This window comes from Pelodiscus sinensis, chromosome 5 (assembly GCF_052426305.1).
Source record: "Pelodiscus sinensis isolate ZL-2025 chromosome 5, ASM5242630v1, whole genome shotgun sequence".
NCBI lineage: Eukaryota > Metazoa > Chordata > Testudines > Trionychidae > Pelodiscus > Pelodiscus sinensis.
In genome coordinates, this window is record NC_143056.1 from 31,875,642 (window position 1) to 31,898,131 (window position 22,490).

The window sequence follows — 22,490 nt, forward strand, 5'->3', positions numbered from 1 at the left end:
GTGCTGCATAGTCCTGTCTTTTGTTTCTTTATTTTCAGAAGAACAACAAAGAGCAAATAGGATCACGGAGCTGGCAAAACATATTCTGGATCCAACATCCTCCTTAAATTAATATTTTGTATGTTAATAAGTTTCTGATGTATTTTAAATGAGATTGGTCATCAACAGGGGACTCCAATTACAGTGAAACTCCGCTTATGATAGAGAAGAGTAAATAGTCTTAAATTTCAATGCACTTTGAAATATTTTTTTCACTCCTTTTAACAAGTTTAACTTCAACAGTCGGTTCTGCTAGACCAATACATTTTTATTGATCTGTTATGTTAAATATCTTTATAGCAATGCACTTGACAAGATAATTTTTGGTGAAGCAACACTAATGAAATTTTACTTTAAAAAGGTGTTAAATGCCCCAAAATCTTCATAGACCTATGAGCAACACATTCTTTTGGAATGTTTAACATGTTATTTTCACATTTTTTGTGGCTAGATCAATAACATGTTTAAAAATATCTTTCTTAGTTCCCCTCTGCTCCTGATTCTTATTTTAATTATTCTGCTAATTATATCTGCAGCTATGCACCATTTTAAGGTGAGGGTAAATAGTTCTGGGCTCTTGACATTACACCAGAAAAAGGTGTGGTCCATCATTTCCTCTATTCTTTGGTTGTGTTTTTCCACCTTCCACTTTGTCACACTTCATCATGCATCTTAAGATAGAGACAGTGTTTGTTTCCATTCTCTTTCATATTTTTCAAACCGAAATGTATTGTTTGAAATTGGACTAGGATCGGAAGTGCTATAACTGAACTTTGTAAGTGGCCAGTTAACAATGTCTGGATTTGTTATCAACTTGCAATGCTATTGAAAGCATCAAGACGCAGATGACTGAAACAAAAAAAGAGAGAACTATACAGCACTTTAAAGACTAACAAGATGGTCTTTAAAGTGCTGCATAGTACTCTCTTTTGTTTTAGCAAGATCAGACTAACACGGCTACATCTCTGTTACTACGAAACAAAAAAAGTACTGGGAAAGACTTTCTGGTCAGTGTATCTGTGAAGTAACAAGGACATAAAGTCCATATTAGGGCAGAGCTATGATCCATCTAACCTAGTATCCTGTTTTCTGACAGTAGCCAATGCAATATACTTCAAAGGGATTTAACCAGCCCATTATCAGATGATCCATCCCCTACCATCCAGTTCTAGCATTTGGCAATCAAAGGCCTAGGGACACCCAGATCATCCCTAACCATCTTGGTTAATAGCTATTGATGGAACTATCCTCTAGGAATGTACCTTTTTTTAAATCCAGTTATAGTTTTGGCCTTCACAACATCCCCTGGCAAAGAGTTCCACAAGTTGATTATGCATTAAATGAAGTTCCTTCACTGTGTTTGTTTTAAAACACATGCCTATTAATGTCACTTGGTGACTCCAGGTTCTTGTGCTAAAGTGAAGGGGTAAATAACTCTCCACAGCATTTATGATTTTATGAAAAGTTATCATTCTCCCATAGTTGTTTCCTTTCTAATAGCCTCAGTCTTTTAAATCTAATCTCTGCTCTGCACCTTTTCAAGTTTTGGGGTTTTTTTGAGATGGGAAGATCAGAAATGCACACAATATTCCAGGTAAGTACTCACCATGGATTTATACACTGTTACGATATTTTCTGTCTTTTCCATCCCTTTCCTAAAGGTTCGTAACATTGTAAACTATTGCTTCAAATTGAGCTGATACTTTCTGAGAACTAAACACGGCATTGGCCACCTCAAAGCACGAGATGTTAACTTTCAGCCAGTCACTGGGGCTCAGAGTATCTGGATGTGGTTTCCAACTCTTCCATAGATTTACTTTGTTAGCTGTGGGAAAATAATTTTATATCAAATTTTCAGAAGTAGCAACTGTTATTTAGAGACCTTGTTCTCATTTTCAGAAGGCTGAGCACTCAAAACTCTGACTTAATTAGAAGGTAAGGTATTGAATTTCTGTACCTCTGAAAATAAGGCTAGGATGTCCAAGTTGAGTAGCTTAAAAAGGGTGAGGAGTCCTGTGACACCCCAAAGGTTAACAGATTTATTTGGGCATAAGCTTTTGTGGGAAAAACCACTTCATCAGATGTACCTAACAGTGGTTTTTACCAATGGACACTTATGCTCAAATAAATGTTAGGCCACATCTTCACTTCCCAGATTTACAGTACAGCAGTTGATCTTCCGGAGTTGTACTGCTTTTATGCCCGATCCGAAGTCCCTGCTTCCATAAATCCATATAGCTTTGTAGTCACCTGATGCAGAGCACCCACAGGGACATCTCTTGAAGAAGAGTAAATTAGTCACCTGTGTAATAATTGATGTTCTTTGAGATGAGTATCCCTCTGGGCACTCCACTACCCTCCCTTGTTCCCCTCTACTTCGGAGATCTGGCCTTGCTAGGGGGACTTTCTCCAGGGTGGAGGTGGGGTTCACACATGCCCTCCACCTGCACAGGAGTGTATGGCTAGAAGCACGCACATGCACAGCCCTAAGGACAGTTCTCTGAAAACTCTGATCCTCAGCGCGGCTGCAGTGGCACACCAGCCTGATGTGGAGCACCCACAGGGACACTCATCTTGAAGAATGCCTGTTACTGCACGTGTGAGTAACCTCTTATGCCAACTTTCTGCTGTAGTGTGGACCTGGCCTTGGTCTTCAAGGTGCCACCAGACTCCTTAGCTGCATCTAGACTGGCAAGTTTTTCCGCAAAAGCAATTGCTTTTGCGGAAAAACTTGCCAGCTGTCTACACTAGCTGCTTTAATTTCCACAAGAACGCTGACGATCTCATGTAAGATTGTCAGTGTTCTTGCGTAAATACTATGCTGCTCACGTTTGGGCAAAAGCCCTCTTGTGCAAATGCTTTTGCACAAGAGGGCCAGTGTAGACAACGTGGTATTGTTTTGCGCAAAAAAGCCCCGATCGTGAAAATGGTGATTGGGGCTTTCTTGCGCAAAACCGTGTCTAGATTGGCACGGACGCTTTTCCGCAAAAAGTGCTTTTGTGGAAAAGCATCTGTGCCAATCTAGACGCTCTTTTCGCAAGTGCTTTTAACGGAAATCATGCCAGTGTAGACGTAGCCCTTGTTTTTAGAGAAACAGACTAACAGAGCAACCCCTCTGAGACAAAAAAAAAAAAAAAAAAAGACAAAAAAATTCTAACAGTGGCCACTTTTTTTAAAAAAAGCTCTCAATCTGTATTTTAGACCCAGGCCAAAATAAAATAAAATAATTTACTTAAAAAAAAATCTATTTCAGGTTGACAAACTTCTCAAAATTGTCAAATAGTTTGGAATGAATTGACTTTGTTTTTAAATGGTTTGACATGTAAAACAAAATGTTTTGACTTTGTTTCAAAGCGTAATCTCATTTTAAAATTTCCATGTATTTAAAGATCTAAACTCATAACTACTTTCTAACTTTAGTCTATGGGGCTAGGAATTCAGACTCAGAAGTCTTACCCACTCAAATTTCACTTATTTTCTAACAACATAATTCCAAGACTCATTCCTCTAATTCAAATTATTTGCCACCTTGTCTGTTTCCCCCCTACAAATAAGCCATAGTTTCAAAACGATCCCTTTCCCTCTTGGGTAGCGGAAGCATTTCTAATCTCTTCCCCTGCCTTTCTATCAGTTCACTGGGAATCCTGCCCGCCCTTTCCCAGCCAGCCGACCTCTTCTCTCCTAGCGCTGAGCAGCCACCATCCCTGCTCCGCAACGGCCCGAGGGCGGCTCTGCAATGTTGCCCTACTCCCCAACTCTCTCCACGGCTGCTGCCCTCTGCTTCCCCTAAGGGCGCGCCTCGCCTGCCAGCGCCGCTGTAACGAGAGCCAGAGCAGGAGCCGGACGGGGGAACCACCGCGGCTTCAGCGGAGAGAGGGGCGGGAGCGTTACTGCGTTGCGAGGGGGTTGCTGGGTGGAGGCGGCACAGAGCAACGCGGGTCCGAGGAGCCCGGGTCTGAATGTCACCTTCAGTTGCTTCGCCCTGGAGGGAGTGGACGCTGGGCGGGAATAGTACAGTACAGGGCGGCTGTAACGGTCTCTGTTCCGACCCCGCCCCCCCCCCGCCCCCCCGCCTCTGCAGGCAGGCCGAGCTCCGCTAGGGGGCGCCGCTCCCGGCGTTGCGCTCCCTGCGCTCGGCCCTCACGTTCCCCCTCCCTCACTGCAGCCGCCGCCGCCGCGGCCGAGGAAGCGCTCTGTCCTGCTGCCGGCCCCCGGGGACCCCGGCCATGGCTACGAAGAAGGCGGGCTCGCGGCTGGAGACGGAGATCGAGCGGTGCCGCTCCGAGTGCCAGTGGGAGCGGATCCCCGAGCTCGTAAAGCAGCTCTCGGCCAAGCTCATCGCCAACGGTGCGGGGCCGGGGTAGGAAGGACTGAGCTGGGGGCCGGGCCCGGCCGGGGGAGGACAGGAAGCCGGTGGCTACAGCGCGGCCTCTCCTAGGGGTGGGGCCTGCCCGGCCCGGCAGGTGCAGCAGGGAGGGGAACCGCTCACGGGGCTGAGCGGGCAAAGGGAATGAATGAGGGGGGGGGGGTATCCTCGCGAGCGCGCGTTGCTCTGAATGGGGGGTCTGGCGCTGACGCTGTTGGTTTCCCCGGGTGTTTGAGCCGCTCAGGCAGAGCTGCTGTGGCGCGTTGATGGGGCTGGAGAGGAGATTTAGACAGGGAGAGCCCCTGTAGCGCTGAGTGTTTTGCAGGCTTTTGCCTGGCCCCCGCCGGGGGGAGGGAAATGGAAGGAGGGCTGGGGTACAGGTGAGAGCAGGGCCGTGACCTCACAGGAAGAAATTAATGGAGGGGGAGGACTCCGTTTATGTTTATAAAGTGTAACTGACTTTTATAGGGAGAGCAAAGCAGAAGGGTCTCTGTATAAACTAGGCGAATACACTGACACATCAAATGGTCCTCTAAAAAGAGTGCTTTAAACTCACCGATTAAATTTCTCAAATTAAGACTTGCTTTATAGGAGAGCACACACCTTTTAGCAGTAGAGATAACCACTTGTGCTGAAGGTCTAGCCGTTTATCTTAAATTTTAAGCTGTTGATGAGAGCCCTTATGTTAAATGATTACTCTTGTATTTTAAGCTGATGTTAAGTCTTGTGGATCACACAGGTTGATCATGTGCATGAAACTATTAAAACACTTCAGTTTATAATTCATGCAATACTCGGAGAAGTTTGGGTTCCTGGTGGAAATACCGTATTTTTAATTAACATTTTGAAAAGTGTACCATAAGAGTTGTAACACTACACCTAAGACATGTTTGCATTCTGTCCTGTACAAACTATACCTGATCCGTGTGTGGATTAAATGACTGCAAAATACAATTTTAATAGTAGAGAAGAGGAATTATAGGATGATGGGAGAAATAATGTATCATATGATTTGAAACAAGCCCATGAGGCATCGAGACCTAGAAGGCTGTTCAGTTGGCAAGAGATGTAGAGCGCGTGCTCCTGCACAAAGATAAGATACCTGTGCTTTGGAACAGATGTGCGTATGGTGAATTTGGAGGGGATACACAGATATGGGCTGTACAGGAGTTGTTTTGTGGAGGACTTGAAGTATGGTGATATGCCACTTGGAGCAACTGTTGAAAAGGTAATTAAAATAGCAAAGATGAGCCGCGTTAAAGGTGTGGTTATGAGAATTTAAGTTGCTCACATGGAAAAAAGTTTTTAAAAAAGGTGAGTCTGGGAACTTACATTTATAACTCTGCTAGACACTAAAAAGGATAGAATTCAAAGAGACTCTGGCTTTATGATCAGCTTGTAACACTCCCGCTCCCTAGTGAGTCATTGTCATGACTGCAGAGGTATTAGTTGTCCATTGGCTTTTAAGTCCTACAACATGTGTGAACCCATATGCATAACAGTCTGTCCCATTTGTGTTTAGTTTGAACACTTTTATTTCCCTCTGCAGACCCGAAGTGCATTGTGAAGCTCATAAACTTGTTTCTTCCAACAGAAGTCGGTCCAGTAAAAAAAAATATTACTTCACCCATGTGTTACTCATATCCTGGGATCATCATGGCTACAACAACACTGCAAACCTAAAGGGAGATATGATAGAGGTATATAAAATCATGAGTGGTGTGGAGAAAGTGAATAAGGAAAAGTTATTTACTTGTTCCCATAATATAAGAACGAGGGCCCACCAAATGAAACTAATGGGCAGCAGGTTTAAAACAAATAAAAGGAAGTTCTTCTTCACATAGCGCAGAATCAGTCTGTGGAACTCCTTGCCTGTGGAGGTTGTGAAGGCTAGGACTATAACAGGGTTTAAAAGAGAACTAGATAAATTCATGGAGGTTAAGTCCATTAATGGCTATTAGCCAGTTTGGGTAAGGAATGGTGTCCCTAGCCTCTGTTCGTCAAAGGGTAGAGATGGATGGCAGGAGAGAGATGGCTTGCTCACTACCTGTTTGATTCACTTCGTCTGAGACACCTGGCATTGGCCACTGTCGGTAGACAGTGTACTGGGCTGGATGGACCTTTGGTCTGACCTAGAATAGCCATTCTTATGTTGTTAAGTATCACACGATCAGCATTCCACATAAGAAATAGGGCTGTCAAGTGATTCAAAGAATAATCGGGCAATCACACTACCCTGTTAATTATAGAATACCATTTAAATATTTTGAAAATTTTCTATATTTTTCAAATGTATTGATTTCAGTTACAACACAGAATAAAAATGGTACAGTTCTCACTTATATTTATTTTGAATACAAGTATTTGCATTGTGCAAACACAAAAGAAATGGTATTTTTCAATTCACCTACTACAAATACTGTATTAAATATCTTTATAGAGAAAGTTGAACTTAAAAATGTAGAATTATGTACACAAAATAACTTCACTCAGAATCAAAACCTTGTAAAAATTAAGAGCGTACAAGTTCTCCCAGTACAACTTCTTGTTCAGAGTCACTCAGACAACAAGTTTGTTTACATTTGCAGGAGATAATGCTGCTTGCTGCTTGTTTACAATGTCACCTGAAAGTGAGAACAGATGTTCTCATGGCACAAGTATAGTCCCCATCACAAGATATTTACATGGTAGACGTGCTAAAGATTCATATGTTCCTTCATGCTTCAGCGACCATTTCAGAGGACATGCATCTATGCTGATGACAGTCTGTTTGATAACAATTCAAAACAGTGCAGACCAACACATGTTCATTTTAATTATCTGAGTCATATAGCACTAGCAGTTTGATTTTCTTTTTGGTGGTTTGGATTCTGTAGTTTCGATGTCCAAGTGTTGCTCTTTTACAATTTCTGAAAGAATACTCAGCTCCTTGTCCCCCTCAGATTTTGGAAGATTCTTAAACCTTAGGTTGAGTGCTGTAGCTATCTTTAGAAATCGCACATTGGTACCTTCTTTTAAAACAAATGTATTCTGGGTCATCATCAGAGACTCCTATAACATCAAATATGGAAGAATGTGGGTAAAACAGAACACATGGCCTATAAGTTGTGGTATGGAGAAAGTGAATAAAGAAGAGTTATTTACTCTCTTCATTAACACAAGAACTAGCAATCACCAAATGAAATTAATAGGCAGCAGGTTTAAAAGAAACCAAAAGGAAGTACTACCTCACACAACACACCATCAATATGCTGCACTCCCTGCCAGAGAATATCGTGAAGGCCCAGACTTCAACAGGATACAAAAAAAGAACTAGATAAGTTAATGGATAATAGGTCCATGAATCTCTGTTAGCCTGGCTGGAAGGGGTGGTGTCTGTAACCTCTGTTTGTCAGGGCTGGGACTGAGCAACAGAGGATGGATCATTTACTGATTAGCTGTTCAGTTCATTACCTGACATTGGTGAGTGTCAAAAGACAAGATACTGGAGTAGATGGACTTTTGGTCTGATCCATTATGGTCATTTTTATGGACTCTGGGCAGGAAACTGGGTGTGTGTCTGACTGTCTTACTGTTTAGGAGTAGTTCTTAAATAAACAGAAACTCTCTCGCAAATGTATAGTAGAATGTAGAGGACATAATATTCTCCCCCAAGGAATTCAGTCATAAATTTAATTAGCGTGTACATTTTAATGAGCATTATAGGCATAGATGAATATCCTCTAGAATGGTGGCTGAAGCATGAAGGGACATACAATTGTTTAGTATATCTGACACGTAAATACCTTGTAATGCCAGCTACAAATGTGCTAGACAAATGCCTGTTCTCATTTTCTCGTGTTATCTCCTGTAAAGGTAAATAAACTTGTTTGTTTGGCTGCACAAGATGTAGTACTGAGAGAACTTGTAGGCTCATTAGTTTTATGTTTTGTTTTTCAGTGCAGTTTTCTAACAAAATGCATTTGTAAGTTGTACTTTCAAAACAAAGAGATTTCACTCTGATGTTTATATAAGTTGAATTGAAATACTATTTTTATCATTTTTACAGTGCAAATATTTGTAATAAAATAATATACACTGATTTAAATTACAAGGTGGAATACACCACATACGAAAATGTGAAAAAAATCCAAAATAGTTAATAAAATTCAGTTAGTATTTATAGTTTTAACAGCACTGTTAAACAGATTAATAATGATTAATTTTTAACAGCAATTACTTTTTTAAATTAATAGTGTGCATTAAACCTAACAAGAAATACAGAAGAAATTTCATGGTCAAGGATCACAGGAATATAAATGGTGAAGGCTGTAACTGGGGAGAAAAGAAAGATGGAATTAGATGGTGGTTGTTTCTTTTGCTCAGGAGAGGCAATTTATTTTTAAGCTATTTAGGTGAACAATCCTGATACTAAATTAACTAGTTAAACATAGGTGGAAAGTGGAGGACTCATTAAAGGTGTTAGGTAAAGGTTGGGTATCTGTTGAATACCTTTACGATAAAAGCGGGTGTTAAGGTGAAAGGTATGGCAGGAAGGAAGAATGTAGGGAAAATAAGGCTTACAAGTGAACCTTATGGGAAAGAGAGGGAGTTATAAGCTATATAGAATATTTTAATAGGAGTCAAAACAGGAGAGAAGGAACATGTCTGGTCAAGGTATGGCTGATTTCAGATCTATGTCTTTAGATGTGTAAAGTTAACTTTGATGGGATGCGTACTTGCCGTTAGGGATGTATAAAGTTAACCTTAATAAATGCTTACCAGTTGCACTTAACTGGTGGGGACTGGAATAGCATCCCATCAGCTGTGGGCACGGTGCTGCTCCAGTCCTCAAGGGCATGCCACAGACAGGGGCGCTCCAGCCCAACCAGAGCAGACCTTGTCTGCAGCGGACTTGGGTGTGCTGCAGGCAGGAGCCACTCTTGCTGTCCAGAGCAGCCCCTGTCCGTAGTGGGAGGGATAAAGGCAGGGGCTGTTCCTGCACTTCAGCAGGGGTGGACTGCTTCAGCCCACCTGCTTTTCCATTTAATGTATTTAACCAGTTATACGTTATTAATCAATTAAATGGGATTTTACATTCCTTCTTGCTGAAGAGCTTTGGTTGACGATACAAACATGTTTTGGACCTGGATTTACTAAACCCATAATTTACGAGTTTCTTATAAGGTAGCCCTCCTGTTTTAAGTACCTAGTGTTTAATAATGTTGTAAACATTTAGTCTGTTGGCAGCTATAACTCTATTTTAATTAAGTTTTTGTTTTGGATTTTGTTACTGTTGTTTTAGACAGCTTTTATGTGTGAAAATTGATTTAGATAGTAGTTTATTTTTATTAACATCACACGATGGTGTTAATATGATGATTATAAGAACAAGGTCTCTATCACATAATGCTTGCAAACTAATGTAGGTGGTTTTATTTAGATTTGTTTATTTAATACAGGCAGTCCCCGGGTTACATACAAGATAGGGACTGTAGGTTTGTTCTTAATTTGAATTTGTATGTAAGTAGGAACTGGCACATATTATAGGGGAAACTCTAGCCAAACATTTCTCCAGAGCTCAGTTTTATTCTCCCACACCTCACTTCCCTCAGTCCTTTATTCTCAAGCTGAGGTGTCTGCTGAGAAAAGCCGCTCCACATCTCCCTGGTCTGCTGGGGGGGGGGGGCCCTAGCTTCGCGTCTCCCTGGTCTGCCGGGGGGAAGCAGCTAGTGCGGGGTTGCCTCACCCCATTTGTAAGTAGGGATCCGATGTAAGTCGGATCCATGTAACCCGGGGACTGCCTGTATTATGGACTCTTTAATGGCTGGCTTGGAACAAGTGAACCCTTCATAAAAATTGACACTGTAAAACAAATTATATTTGAATACTAGATCAAATATGAATTGCTCACAATAAAGAGATTTGAGTTCTAATTGCACCTTACTAGCATTTAATTTTTATATTTGGCGAATTGCATTTGGAAGGCTTCAATGAGCAATCAGAGAGAAGAGTGATGATTTACTTGCCCAGAATGGGAAAGACACCATAGCTACCATGTGGCGTACAGTGTATGCCTCAAGGGTCAGGCCCCCATTGTCTTTGAGTACAAGAGGTGCAAGAAAATCTTTGTGTATAATGTAAGATCCTTATGAGTTAATGCAATCGGATTTACACTCCTCTCTGAGACCCACAGATGATGTACAGTTCATAAGTTCCTGTACAGTGGTGGTGATTTTAAACCTGTGCATTTGATCATACAGATTTTTCTATGTTACTATTTTAACAGGCGTTCTCTACCTCCTCTCAATAATCCTCACTTCATTAAGACTCCTCATGTATCCGCTTTGACCCCCTGTCTTGTACCAGAGTTTGTGAACTTTGTAATATCATCTGTATCAGTGCTCACAGAAAATCATCACATCACTACACGAAACCTCAAGGAATTCTCAGTTTAATAGAAACTGAATCAAATAGCTTACAAACCAAGGGTCACAAATTTTCAAAGGCACCAGTTATCAAAATTCTTTGGTTGTGTGAATGGTTACATTAAACAGAACAAAAATAATAAAATAAATCTGGAATTAGTGGCTGTCTTTTTTTTTTTTTAAATCCAGTGTTACCAAAATAAATATTCATGGTTTTATAAAATGAAATATCTTTGATTTCTCTAGCTGTGACATCTCAAATGAACTTTGGCTAATTGAAAAGAACATTTCTGTCAGATAAATATATGAAGATTCTCAGTTCCATTAGTCTGATTTTGGCTAGCTAGCGAATAAACAGGGAGGCATGAGTCAAATTTTTTCTTATCTTCATAGTAAAGGTCTGGCTAACTCTCTGTCATAAGTTCTATTTCTACATAATATTCAGGGCTTTGAAAATATAAAGCGTTTGAATGCTAAACATTATTAAATGTTAAGAGTGAGATCATACTTCTATTTTTCTAATTTAAGTTGGTAAATTAGTTGAATTTTCTCTATTTTAAGCCAGTCTGAATTGGCTAGCATTCTTAATTATTATTTGCAATGGGCAGAAAATGTGCTCGTAGCTTATAGAACTACAGTGAAGTCTCTGTGGACAAACGTTAGTTAAAAATATGCTTCTGCCAACAGCAATATGTGTAAAAATGACCTGTTCAAGGCTGCAGAGAGATCTAGTTTGAGAGTTGGAATTAGAGGCTGGGAGGCCACTAGATTGGAGTACTATAAGTAGCAACTACCAATGGCTAGAACAGAGTTGGTTAAGAATTGCAAGTGGACAAAACTAGACTCTGAAGTTATCTTTTTGTTTGGAGAGCTTTTTTTAACGGTAAAGCCATCAACAGTATTAAAAAAAACCCCATGGGTCAGAGCTTTCAATATTATAAGATTGTCTTTATGTTCGACAAAAATCTCATGATTTTATGTTGGGGTCTTCATGAGGGCTAGAAATTTTTTTTAAAGCTGAGATTCTCACATCAGATCACTCCCAGAACTGGGGCTCTAACAAAAACTGATAGTTAAGACAACTTGTAGGTTGCAATTTCTATGACACTATGTAGTCATGAAACAGGAGATAACTCAAAATAAATTTAGAATATAATTGTATATTATAATTGTACAAAACAGCAGTTTTTACCATTATTTTTTATTATTCATAGTTGAGAAACATAAGATAAGAGTAGTGTCATTGCTACTGGAATTTTGACTCTCCCAAATTGCACTGAGATCTGTGGGTCTTGTTGAAAAACAGTATGACCTAGGGCTCCAAAGAGGCAACCCTCTGGAGTTCAGATGAGGGGAAATGATGTGTGTTGTGTATCCATTTCCTAGAAATGTTAGTTGATGTGAAATGTCACACTGTATACAAGAGATAGGACACTTCTGCTGACCTGTTTCTAACGAGTTTGTGAAGTAAACATTTTAACAAATTGTAGTGAAAAAGATTGCTTGTAGTTCTGAAGTTTACTATTTGAAATACACAAAGCATTTAACACCTTTTTAAATTTTCTAATCTGTTTCTGTTAAGTTTCTTTCCTTCTCTTCCTTGCCTCATTTTCTTTTCCTGTTTGCCTTATTTCTTAATTCATCTGTGTGGTTTTTGGGGCTCCTTTCCCTTGCCCCCACTTTCTCCTCCTAATACTTTATTTCATCTTAGTCCTTTCTTACGTGTATCCTGCTTCCTGTGGGAGCAGAACAGTAAACTTGTAATGGGCAGCATATTTGTCAATTTCACTGTTTTGTGAAATTGCACCTGGAAATGAATAGCAACAAAGAACTCATCTTGTCAGTTTGTCTCCTTTGCTCCCATGTGGAGTGAAAGCCAAGAATAGGGGTTCCAGTGCTTCTTGTATATCATGAACTGCTTAGTCTGCTGTAAATTAATTCTGTATTCACTTTCCACACAGATGAGATGCAAATCTTTTTCACTTATTTTGACTTTGTTTTGAACCATAACTGATGTAATTAATTGTGGAAGAGGACTGCTGTACTCAGTAAATATTTTCGGCTAAGAGAGATGATTGTGGCAGTGTGATTATGGACTCTTGATTTTGTTACCCGGAGAGGAAATATTGTGAGTTGTAACAAGACATGTGCTTTTAAAAAACCAATGGAAGTAATAGATCTGTCTAGGTGCATCCAATCAGACATCCGAAGGAGAATTGGCTTGGCAACCTCATACATGAAGAACCTCCTTAGGGCCTAGAGCCAAAATAAGTGAAACCTATACACAAATCAGTACCTCCATATCCCTTTATATGGATCAGAAACATGTACGTCACATAAATAAGGTGTAAGGTGACTGTAAGCATTTCAAGTGGATTACCCGTGGTAACTACTGGTTACAAGATGGATTGTCTTTATTGGTAACAGGTATGCATCATTGAAATCTGATCTCAAGAGAACTGATGTTGTCTTTGGTTAACACCAGTTGGCCCTTTCTAGTCATGTTGCCTGCCTCTGAAACGGTCCCATCATTTTGAAGACTGGACTAGAGATCAGGAGATTAACCTAGCTGTAATAACTATCTGGTGCAATAAAATACTTGAGATAAAGCTGTACACCACGTGATTATGGCTGCTCAGCATTAGGGACCTCTGCTGTATAACCATGATGTTGCTGAGGAAGACATTGTGGTGACCTTGTTTCTGAAGATTTCCTACTGTTGCACTTCCAGAAACAAGTCTCCCAAGGCTCACGTTAATTTGTGTCTATTATGACTCTTACATATTTTTCAGAGTCACTGCTTTCCAGTAATCAGTCTGCCTACCCCAGTTCTCTCCACATACTTACTGTAGATATTGCCTCCATGGTTACTTCCTAGATGACCATGCACATATGAGGCAGACTCAAACAATCCAGGGCTGCTCACTCAGGTGCCATGGTAAGGTAGCACTCAACAGTTCTTGCACTGAGTCAGCTCTCAAGCATGCAGCAATAACTAATCACTGAGTGGATCCTGGGTCAGATGACCTCACATTTAGGTATTTCCACAAACTCACAAAAGCTGCAGATTGGTCAGAGCAATAAAGCTTCATGGCCAGGAACCTTCCTACTGCCTTGTAGCGCATCACACTCTAGCAACTTCCAGTCTTGCCTGAGCCCTGCCACTGTCCCCTGCAGTAGCCTGGCTCCAGGCTCTTCACTGACCCACTCCAGCTTTGTGTCTGTCTCCTGTATGCTTCCCTCCCTCCCATGACAGATCCCTTATTTACAGCTTGGGAACTGAGAGACCACTGTGGCTCCTCAACTCTTCAGCCTGGGCTGTCTCATGATGCTTTGCTAGTGATGCTCATGATGCTTTGCTAAGCAATAAACCCCTCCAGGTGGTGTGATTGCTCAGGGACACACCCAACCAAACTGCAGGAATGCTTTCTAAATCATTCATTAACTACATTCAGAGAAACAGTCATACATTGCACCAGCTTTGCATACCAGAAATGTAGTGTCATATGCTGGTCAAAATCTTTTTGAATAATTAAAGTTCATTAGTTTGCTATGTCACCAAAGGATAGTGGATGTTCACCAGCCTTGGTAATCTGAACAGATTCTTCAAACACTTTAGACATCTCATTGGTAAAAGAATAAAAGATTAAAATAAGCTTATTAACTAGTATTTTGAAATACTTGGAGGAGAGGAAGGTGATTAAGAACAGTCAATTTGGATTCACCAAGGGCAAGTCATGCCTGACCAACTGAATTGCCTGATTATCGGAACAGTGCCTGACAGTATATGGTGATGCTAAAGTGTATTTTGCTCAGAGGGGCCCTGCTTACCAAACAATTCAGATTGTTCTCTGTGATTGACTTATTCTCATCAATATTTACCTTTTTGCAGGCCTGTGTCATCTGCAAAATTTATTAGCAGTGATTTTGTTTACTTTTAGGTCACTGATAAAAATAGCCTTCTCCCTTGTACTTCAGCTTTAGCTTAAAAGTCTATATCATAATTTCATCATCTCATAGCCTGGGCCTTGATGCTAGAGTCAGCTCCTATGTGTCAGGCATGGCTGTTTAATTGCAGTGTCGACATATACTCAGTAATCTTTCTTCTGAAAGGTAGATGGAAAAACCTGGGAGGCCAATGAACTTGTCTGAAGTGCAGTTTTATTGTAAGCTCATGGCTGACTGTTCTGGTTTCCTCTTCTTGCATAAGAGAAAATTTTCACACTTCTCTTATTAAATTCCTCACATTGGCAATTGTGTGAAAGCATACATGTTACTATGCCAACAAAATTATTTCTTAATTCGTATGCAGTGTATTATGTCTTATTTCCTTTGAATAGGGCGGTTACTCAGGGAAAGTACTGGAAAAGCCTCTAAACACAATCTCTTGTAACTTTATAATTCAGGTGCTGGTACCTGATTTTCATATTGATATTGGAATGTTTATTTTAATGATATGTGAAATGAGGATATACCCATCACACTGTAAAATGAAGTGTGCCCTATGGTGTTACATACTAATCTCTTCTTTTGTATCCCAAATATTTTGAGAGTACTTTGTTTATACTTATCTAGGCCATTATAATTTTGGGATGTAAAATCCTGTTTATCAGTTAACCAGTTAAACATTGTTATCTTATGGACTGGCAGGGCTGGAGCTGCTCCACTGTGGCTGAGCTGGAACACCTCCCCACCTTCCCCACGGTGGGTGGGGGCTACTCTGGCCAGGCCAGGCCCACCAAGATGGAGGCTATTCCAGCCAGGTTGCAGTGCCTCCCATCCATGGTAGGCGCCCTGCAGGGCTGGAAGAGGCAGGAGTCTGCTGCCGCTCACCAGTTAACCATTCATGATTCTATTACAGTTTAAGCCATCAAGCGGTGGGGGAATCAGGCAGCAAAGGGTGGGGGAAGCAGGAGCTGGCTTGTAAGCCAGCTCCCCCCACCCCGCGCTGTTGCCTCTAGGCAGCAATGTGTGGGGGGAGAGGAGGCTGCTATGAAGCAGCCTCTGCCCGCGTTGGACCCAGGCTTGGGGTGCCCATGGCAGACCTTGGCCCGGGCTGGCCGTGGACAGAGGCTGCTCCAGCTGGGCAGGTAGCCAAGCTCAGTCCTGGCTCATGCCAGGTCTGGGACCTACCTCTGCTGTGGCTCTGCAGTTTCAGTGTACTAAGAGCCAGGCTGCCTGTGTGTGCCTCTACATACATTTAAACTGCAGAGCCATAGGAGGAGTAGCTTCCAGACCTGGTGCGAGCCGGGACTGAGCACTTCTTCCCTTATTGGCGAATCGCGTAGTCAATGCCAATTCTGTTGACTACAGGAGTAGTGAATTACCCATCTCTTAACATCCCTAGTCTATGATATGAATTGTTTTCTGTGGAATATTTATTGGATCAGTGATTCAAGATCACTTTCTGAGTATTGTTTGTGAGCATATTGGTTTTCCCTACCTTTATTTCTTCAGATACTTTACAGGTAAATATTTATTGTATAAGAATTTTTCAGACTTTGCAACTGATGCCCTAATTTGGGAGAGTCTGCTTTTGAAAAGGTGTAATGACCTTTTTGTTTACGATTAAAGTTATTGAAATCACATAAAAATATCTTGATAATTACAGAAAATGAATACCACTGTAAAAGATTTCCTTGTTTTATAAACACAAGGAGGACTTTGTAAGCCTTACTTAGCCTTGTGAATTTCATAAAAGTGTTCAGTGCTTATGAGCCATGAAGCAAATTCTAAAAGCCTCATTAAGCTACCAGTTTTCTGCACTGGTTAACAATGGGTTCCTTGTCTTTTTACTATATCAGAAGATCTTTACTATGAGACCTTTTCATTCTAGGCTTATTTAAGAATTGAAACATTTAATTCAAGGTTATCAAATTCAGTGCATGAGGTGATTAATGTGGTTGTAACAGCTCTGGTGAATACATTGTACTGAAAGTCTTTTCTAGCCTATTTTAAAAAAGATGTAAGTGGAAAATACTGTCTCTTTTTCAGAACTCTAGTGTAACTTGTTAATCTAACTAAACCTAAAATATAGTGTCACTCGCACTGTGAAATGAAAACACTACTGAGAACTTTGGGCTCATTGTTCTAGGAGTAAATAATCAGATATCAGTGTGTATACTTAGACAAAAGCATCTACAAATTTCAGTATTGGAATAGTTTTAATGCAAGCCATTTCCCCATATTGTTGATTCCTACAGAATAGTGAAGCTTGCCTGTTCAGTACATTGGTGAGCCAACAACTCAATATTTACTAATTTTTGATAGAGTAGGTACTCTACAAGTTGGTAAGAGAATATGTTTATCTTTATTGAAATGTATTTGAATACGTAATTGAGCAAAAGTAGTATTTTTGTGTGTTTTAAATGGGAACTGTATACCATTGATATATGGATTGAAAGATAGTCCAGAGTTGTTGCAGCTTCTGACAGGCCATATTTTGTCCTTTACCTGCCTGTCACATTTAAGGATATGATAAACTGTATTACTCACTCTGAATTTGTAGTGGCAATGTACACAGGTCTAATGTGCTAATCCAGATAGATTTTTTTTTCAGCAGCCTTAATAATGTCAGATATGAGGTGCTGTTGATGGGTTTGCACAACCTAGCAAGGTTGGAAAGAACCTTTTAGAATGGTATACGAATCATAAGGCCCAGTCTTCTTACCTCTTTTGTTTAACGTGTAGGTGAAGACACCTGGGAAGCTAATAAATGCTATCAATCTCCTGATGACTGAGGAGCTCTTTCACCTTATTATCATGCCCAGATGGAGCAATTTCCTTGTTTTTTCAAAGTTTGGAAAAAATTGGAAAACCAGTTGGAACTCATTCATCCAAGATGGAGGTGCTAGTGCTGGCTGCTTGTTAACTTCTACATCAAAATAGCTGGTCACCATCTGTAATGACCTAAATATCTGGGAATTCTACCATTTCCTTCTCTGAACTATCCCATAACCTATCTGTGTTCAAATGGAAATCTTAACCTACTTCAAGTATGATGCCTGTGAGATTTGGGGTAGGGCATTCTTGGTAGCAGATGCTTTCCTCTAGAATTCTCTAACTCCAGAAAATCACCAAACACTGAGTCTGCCATATTCAGAAAGCCCTGAGAGTTGCACCTTTTGTGAAGGATTTTTTTAGTTAAAAAAACAGAGGGTTGTAGGTTATTAGATCCCAATTAATGGGAAGTAGGTTTGTCTTAATCTTTGACTATAATGCGCCAATAGCGCATTTACAGGTGCTACTACAGATATTTAAATTATAAATTGAAAATAAAATAATCACTACTTTTATAAAACTATGTTAAATCTGGGTCATAAGCCTTTAATGTATCTTTACAATGAGTTCTGCATTTAAAGTTCAGATCTAAAAATAATTACCTCCACTGTGGTGTGCTTCCTCTTGTAATCTGTGTGAAATGTCAGTTGAATAGCATGGCTATGACTGTTGTGAAAACTTTTCCCTTTGACATTCTTTTTCTCTTTATAGATGATATGGCAGAACTTCTCCTTGGGGAGTCCAAACTAGAACAGTTTTTGAAGGAAAATCCTTTAAAACAAGGCTCTAGTCCCCGGGGTCCCCGGCCAAAGCTGACAGAGGTCAGGAAACATCTTACTGCAGCACTTGACAGAGGAAACTTAAAGGTATTCACAGAAGTCTGGATCGGGGGTAGAAAATTACGGTTATAACTAGAATTTAATTGGAAAGAAATGTTTTATGAACACTTCTGAGAGCTCAGAGAATTCTCTGGTAACAGAGTTCTTGGTAAGCAGTTTTATTACTTTCAGAATAACTTCAGGATTTTGCAGTTTGATACCTTTAATTTGCTTATGGATTTTTGTTCATGCTATTTTTTCATTCTAATAGTGAAAGATAACATTTAAAAGAAAGCTGTCATTGACTTCAGGGATGTCTTATGAACAGCTTATTCACATTAACACATATAATGCACTTCAAGAAATAATAATACTTTGCAGTCCCATACCACCTTACATTTGATTATGTCAAAGTGTGACACAAACATTACTAAAATAACCTCACAACACCCATACCCCAATAAAAATCTTCTATTAAGAAAACAAAATCAGTGTAAATATTCGGTATTATAGTGAAACTTCAAATTGTCCATACTTGAAGGAAAACCATCCAGGACATTTTAGCCTTGATTCTACTTGGAGACCATTCTGGCCCACCTTTGGATATTCATCATCAAACTGCATTAGGGTTGGATGTAGAATATATATATCCTCCCTTCCAGGGACTTCACAATGCTGTCTATCCATATTTATATACTACTGTATATTACTTTGTCTCCCTCTTTCCCTTTCCCCCACCAGCAGTACTAGTTTCAGTACTTTCTCATCTTCCATTGCTAACTTAGAGATTTTTTTCTATGCCCTCCTTAAACTCGTTTCTGAGGGTACCAGTCTTTCTTTCTTTGAATTCCTTTTTCAAGTCCTTCTTCAAGACATTGCAAAAAAATGAAGCAAATTAAACTGACACAGCTGATCAATAGTTGGGAAAGCAACTGCTTAATTATAAAAAATAAAAGTGACGTGTGGGTATATATGTTATTACCAGTCATTTTATTGGGAAATACATATTATTTCAGATCTGCATTATCTAAACACCCTTGATTCTGTATTAGGATTCTTATAAGCCAGGTGATATGCAGCTATTTAAATAACATACCCTTACCACCCAGGAATTTTAAAGTTTAACATAACAACCAATACATGAAGGTAAAGAGGAATGAAAAATCTTCCTGAAAGGCTTACACAATATGTTGAAAATTACTAGCATTTAGATAATTCTTTTTTTTTTAAGTGATTTGTCTCAGAAAAAATAGTTTTTTTTTATCTTATTCCTCTTTTTTCTAGCCAGAATTCTTACAAGAAGCCAACTTAATAATGGCCAGGTTAAACTATGTGGAAGGCGATTACAAAGAAGCTCTTAACACTTATGCCAGGGTTGAAGTTGATGACTTGCAACTTGTTGCAGTGCCGCCTTATAGACTGAGGATGATTGCTGAAGCACATTCTACCAAAGGTAAGGTTGCATGTATGTCTTTATTTATTGTGGTTGATTCTTTCAAATACAATATTTTTACTTTCATTACTTTCAACTGAAGGAAAACTTGTTCATGCTATATAAATTGACACTGAGCTTAGATATCAAGGTGATAGGTGCCTTAGAAATATCTGCAAGAAACGTTCATTGCTTTTAATTCATTTGAGTACATGCAAGGCTAGCAGGACTGTTATTTCTGTTAACATTTCTATTCTAGTCCTTCCCCCTCCACACACCCACCCAAAGCACATCTGTTAAGTATTTATATCTTAATTGTTAATGCTCCTTCTGGTAAATATATTAGTAATTTTTCAGCACAGATTCAAATATTAAATTGCACCCTCTAGCTAAATGTTGCATTGGTCTCAAATGTTTATTTCCTGTGATTAAAACAGCGCCTGCTATTATTATAATTAAAAATAATTAGACAATATGTTTTCTTCCCTTAGTTTATTTTGTGCATTTAACAGTTCTTTATGTATAGTCAGTTTGACTGTTTCCCTTGAAGAATCAGTCACTTTTTTGTTTAAATATTTCACACATCCTGCTACTATTAGATCAGTAACCAGCTTTTTATCAGCTATACCTGGTCAGGGGCTTACAGTTTTGTCTGGATACAGATATTGGTGCTGTTATGCCTGTGATGGGGTGGACTAGGCCCCAACATAGCTGCTTGGAGGCCTGGCCGTACCCTGCCCCAGCGACAGGAGCAGAAGAGAGGTCCTTCAAGCAGAATAGAGTGGCAGCCCCTGCTGAGGCCAATCATGGTGCAGCAGGCCTTTATAAAAGAAGCTGCTGAGAGAGGGACTGTCAGTTCCTTGCTGGAGTTCAACCCAGGCAGACCTAGCTGACTGGGAGAACAGCAGCATTCTGGACAGCTCTGAGTGGGAGCTGGACTGCAGACCTCGTCAGAACCAGGTCCAGCGGCAAAGACTAGCCAGTAAGCCAACAACAACTCTTTGCAGAACCCCAGACAGGGAGGACTTGACCACAAGGACCAAGAGAAAGGGCTGGACAGAGCAGCTTTCTGGGGAAGTGGCCCAGGGAATGTGACAGCAACTGACCTCTTTGACACTCAGCTGGTAACTGCTATTTACATGGTCCCTGTGCCGGGACACAGAGGAGTGGGTGGGCTTGGGTCCCCCCCAATCCTCAGCAGCCATAACAGGGGGTACGAAGAAGTCTGGTTGCAGGCAATATACCAGATACTTCCTCTCATGCAACAGGGTAGAGAGACTGCAAGACTCTCCTAGGCGGAGCCCATTACAATGCATTTGTTACCTAACAATTATTGTAATGTAGTTTCTTGGGGGTTACATCTTAAAACCATTCAGAAACTGAAACAGGTGCAAAATGTTGCAACTCACTTTTTGACTGGGTGGTATCACTGAAATATATCTGCACTAGCAATCATTTAATCAGAGTTGCCCATGATTTACATAGGCCCCAGTCCATTTTTATCTGTCTGAGGCAGGGGTGGGCAAACTTTTTGGCCAGAGGGACACATTGGGGCTCAGCCATTGTACGGAGTGCTGGGCAGGGAAGGCCGGGGAACCCTGTGCTTCCCCAAACAGCCAGGCATTTTCTGGCCCCTGGTCCTGCCTACCTCTCCAAATCCCCAGATCCTATCCAACCCCCAATTCTGTTCTCCACCCCGATTGTTCCCTGGAGACTCCCAGATGCTATTCAACCCTGCCTGCTTCCTATCCCCTGACTGCCTCCTATCCAGCTCCCTCTACTGTCCCCCTCCCTGGGTCTCCCACCCCATATCCAACCATCACTTCCCAGCCCATGTCTGCTTCACAAAGAGCACTGGGGCAGGTGGTGTGGCGAGTGTACTGCCCTGGCATTAGTGCTCAGGTTATGGAGAAGCAGGGACAGACTGGGAGGGGCTGAGGGCTAGCCTCCCTGCTAGACAGAAGGATCTGATGGCCTGGATGTGTCCCGTGGCTCCCTGGACTGACCTAAGATATCACACCTCTGCATATTATACATGCTGAGAGAGCTGCAGCAGTTAGTAGAAATGCTCTAGCTCAGGGGTCAGCAACCTTTCAGAGGTGGAGTGCTGAGATTTGACTTACTCACCTCTATGTACGGATCTGAGTGCTGGCAATAGTTTTTAAAGTCAATAATAGTCCTACTTGCAGCAGCTTCATTATTAATAAATAAATAAAGATGCAGCTCTTATCTTTTAGTGCAATCCTTGGCTTTGCTTTGCCTTGCTCAGTTCTCTGATCTCAGGCCCATAGTTGAATACTTTAAGCAGCACACAAGCCTCTGAGCATTCATTCGTTAACAGGCTCCAGGATGAACAAAGAACAGTTTTCATATGTGAAAATATCTTTTCATAGAGGTATGTAGCTCCAAAGGCTGAGAGCAGTGAAAATGCCACTTGAAATCAGTCAGATTTCATAGGCAGGGAATTCCAACAGGACATGATAGAGACCCCGTGATCTGTCTCGGTAGCCTTAAGTGTATGGTGCAGATCACTATACTTCGAGGCCCAGTATGTCTGAGCATTGGCATGCAATGAGCTTTATTTCGAAATCCTCAACACCCATCCACTGAAACACTGTTGAATCCATGTCGCTGGCAGCAAAGTTGTA

The 22,490-nt window shown here is 40.7% G+C and overlaps 1 protein-coding gene and 1 long non-coding RNA gene across 7 annotated transcripts in view; one reads left to right on the forward strand and one right to left on the reverse strand.

Moving 5' to 3' along the window:
* Window positions 1-4,014, reverse strand: part of LOC112545659 (uncharacterized) — a 104,512-nt gene extending 100,498 nt beyond the window's left edge. Inside the window, exons 1-2 of the long non-coding RNA XR_012903328.2 lie at window positions 3,711-4,014; window positions 1,646-1,864 (exon numbers count right to left, since the gene is read on the reverse strand). This is a non-coding gene — a long non-coding RNA (uncharacterized LOC112545659). The remainder of the gene's footprint in view (window positions 1-1,645; window positions 1,865-3,710) is intronic.
* A 33-nt stretch (window positions 4,015-4,047) lies between these two features.
* Window positions 4,048-22,490, forward strand: part of TTC7B (tetratricopeptide repeat domain 7B) — a 252,974-nt gene continuing 234,531 nt past the window's right edge. For 2 of the 6 annotated variants that reach the window (XM_075926715.2, XM_089778383.1), the window contains exons 1-5: window positions 4,048-4,386; window positions 6,000-6,105; window positions 17,503-17,659; window positions 18,304-18,458; window positions 19,695-19,863. In XM_075926715.2, the coding sequence (XP_075782830.2) occupies window positions 6,097-6,105; window positions 17,503-17,659; window positions 18,304-18,458; window positions 19,695-19,863 (490 nt within the window). In that variant the 5' untranslated portion in view covers window positions 4,048-4,386; window positions 6,000-6,096. Of the gene's footprint in view, window positions 4,387-5,999; window positions 6,106-17,502; window positions 17,660-18,303; window positions 18,459-19,694; window positions 19,864-22,490 lie in introns of those variants that run through there. The other 4 variants (XM_089778382.1, XM_075926717.2, XM_075926716.2 and 1 more) reach the window with 4 other exon arrangements.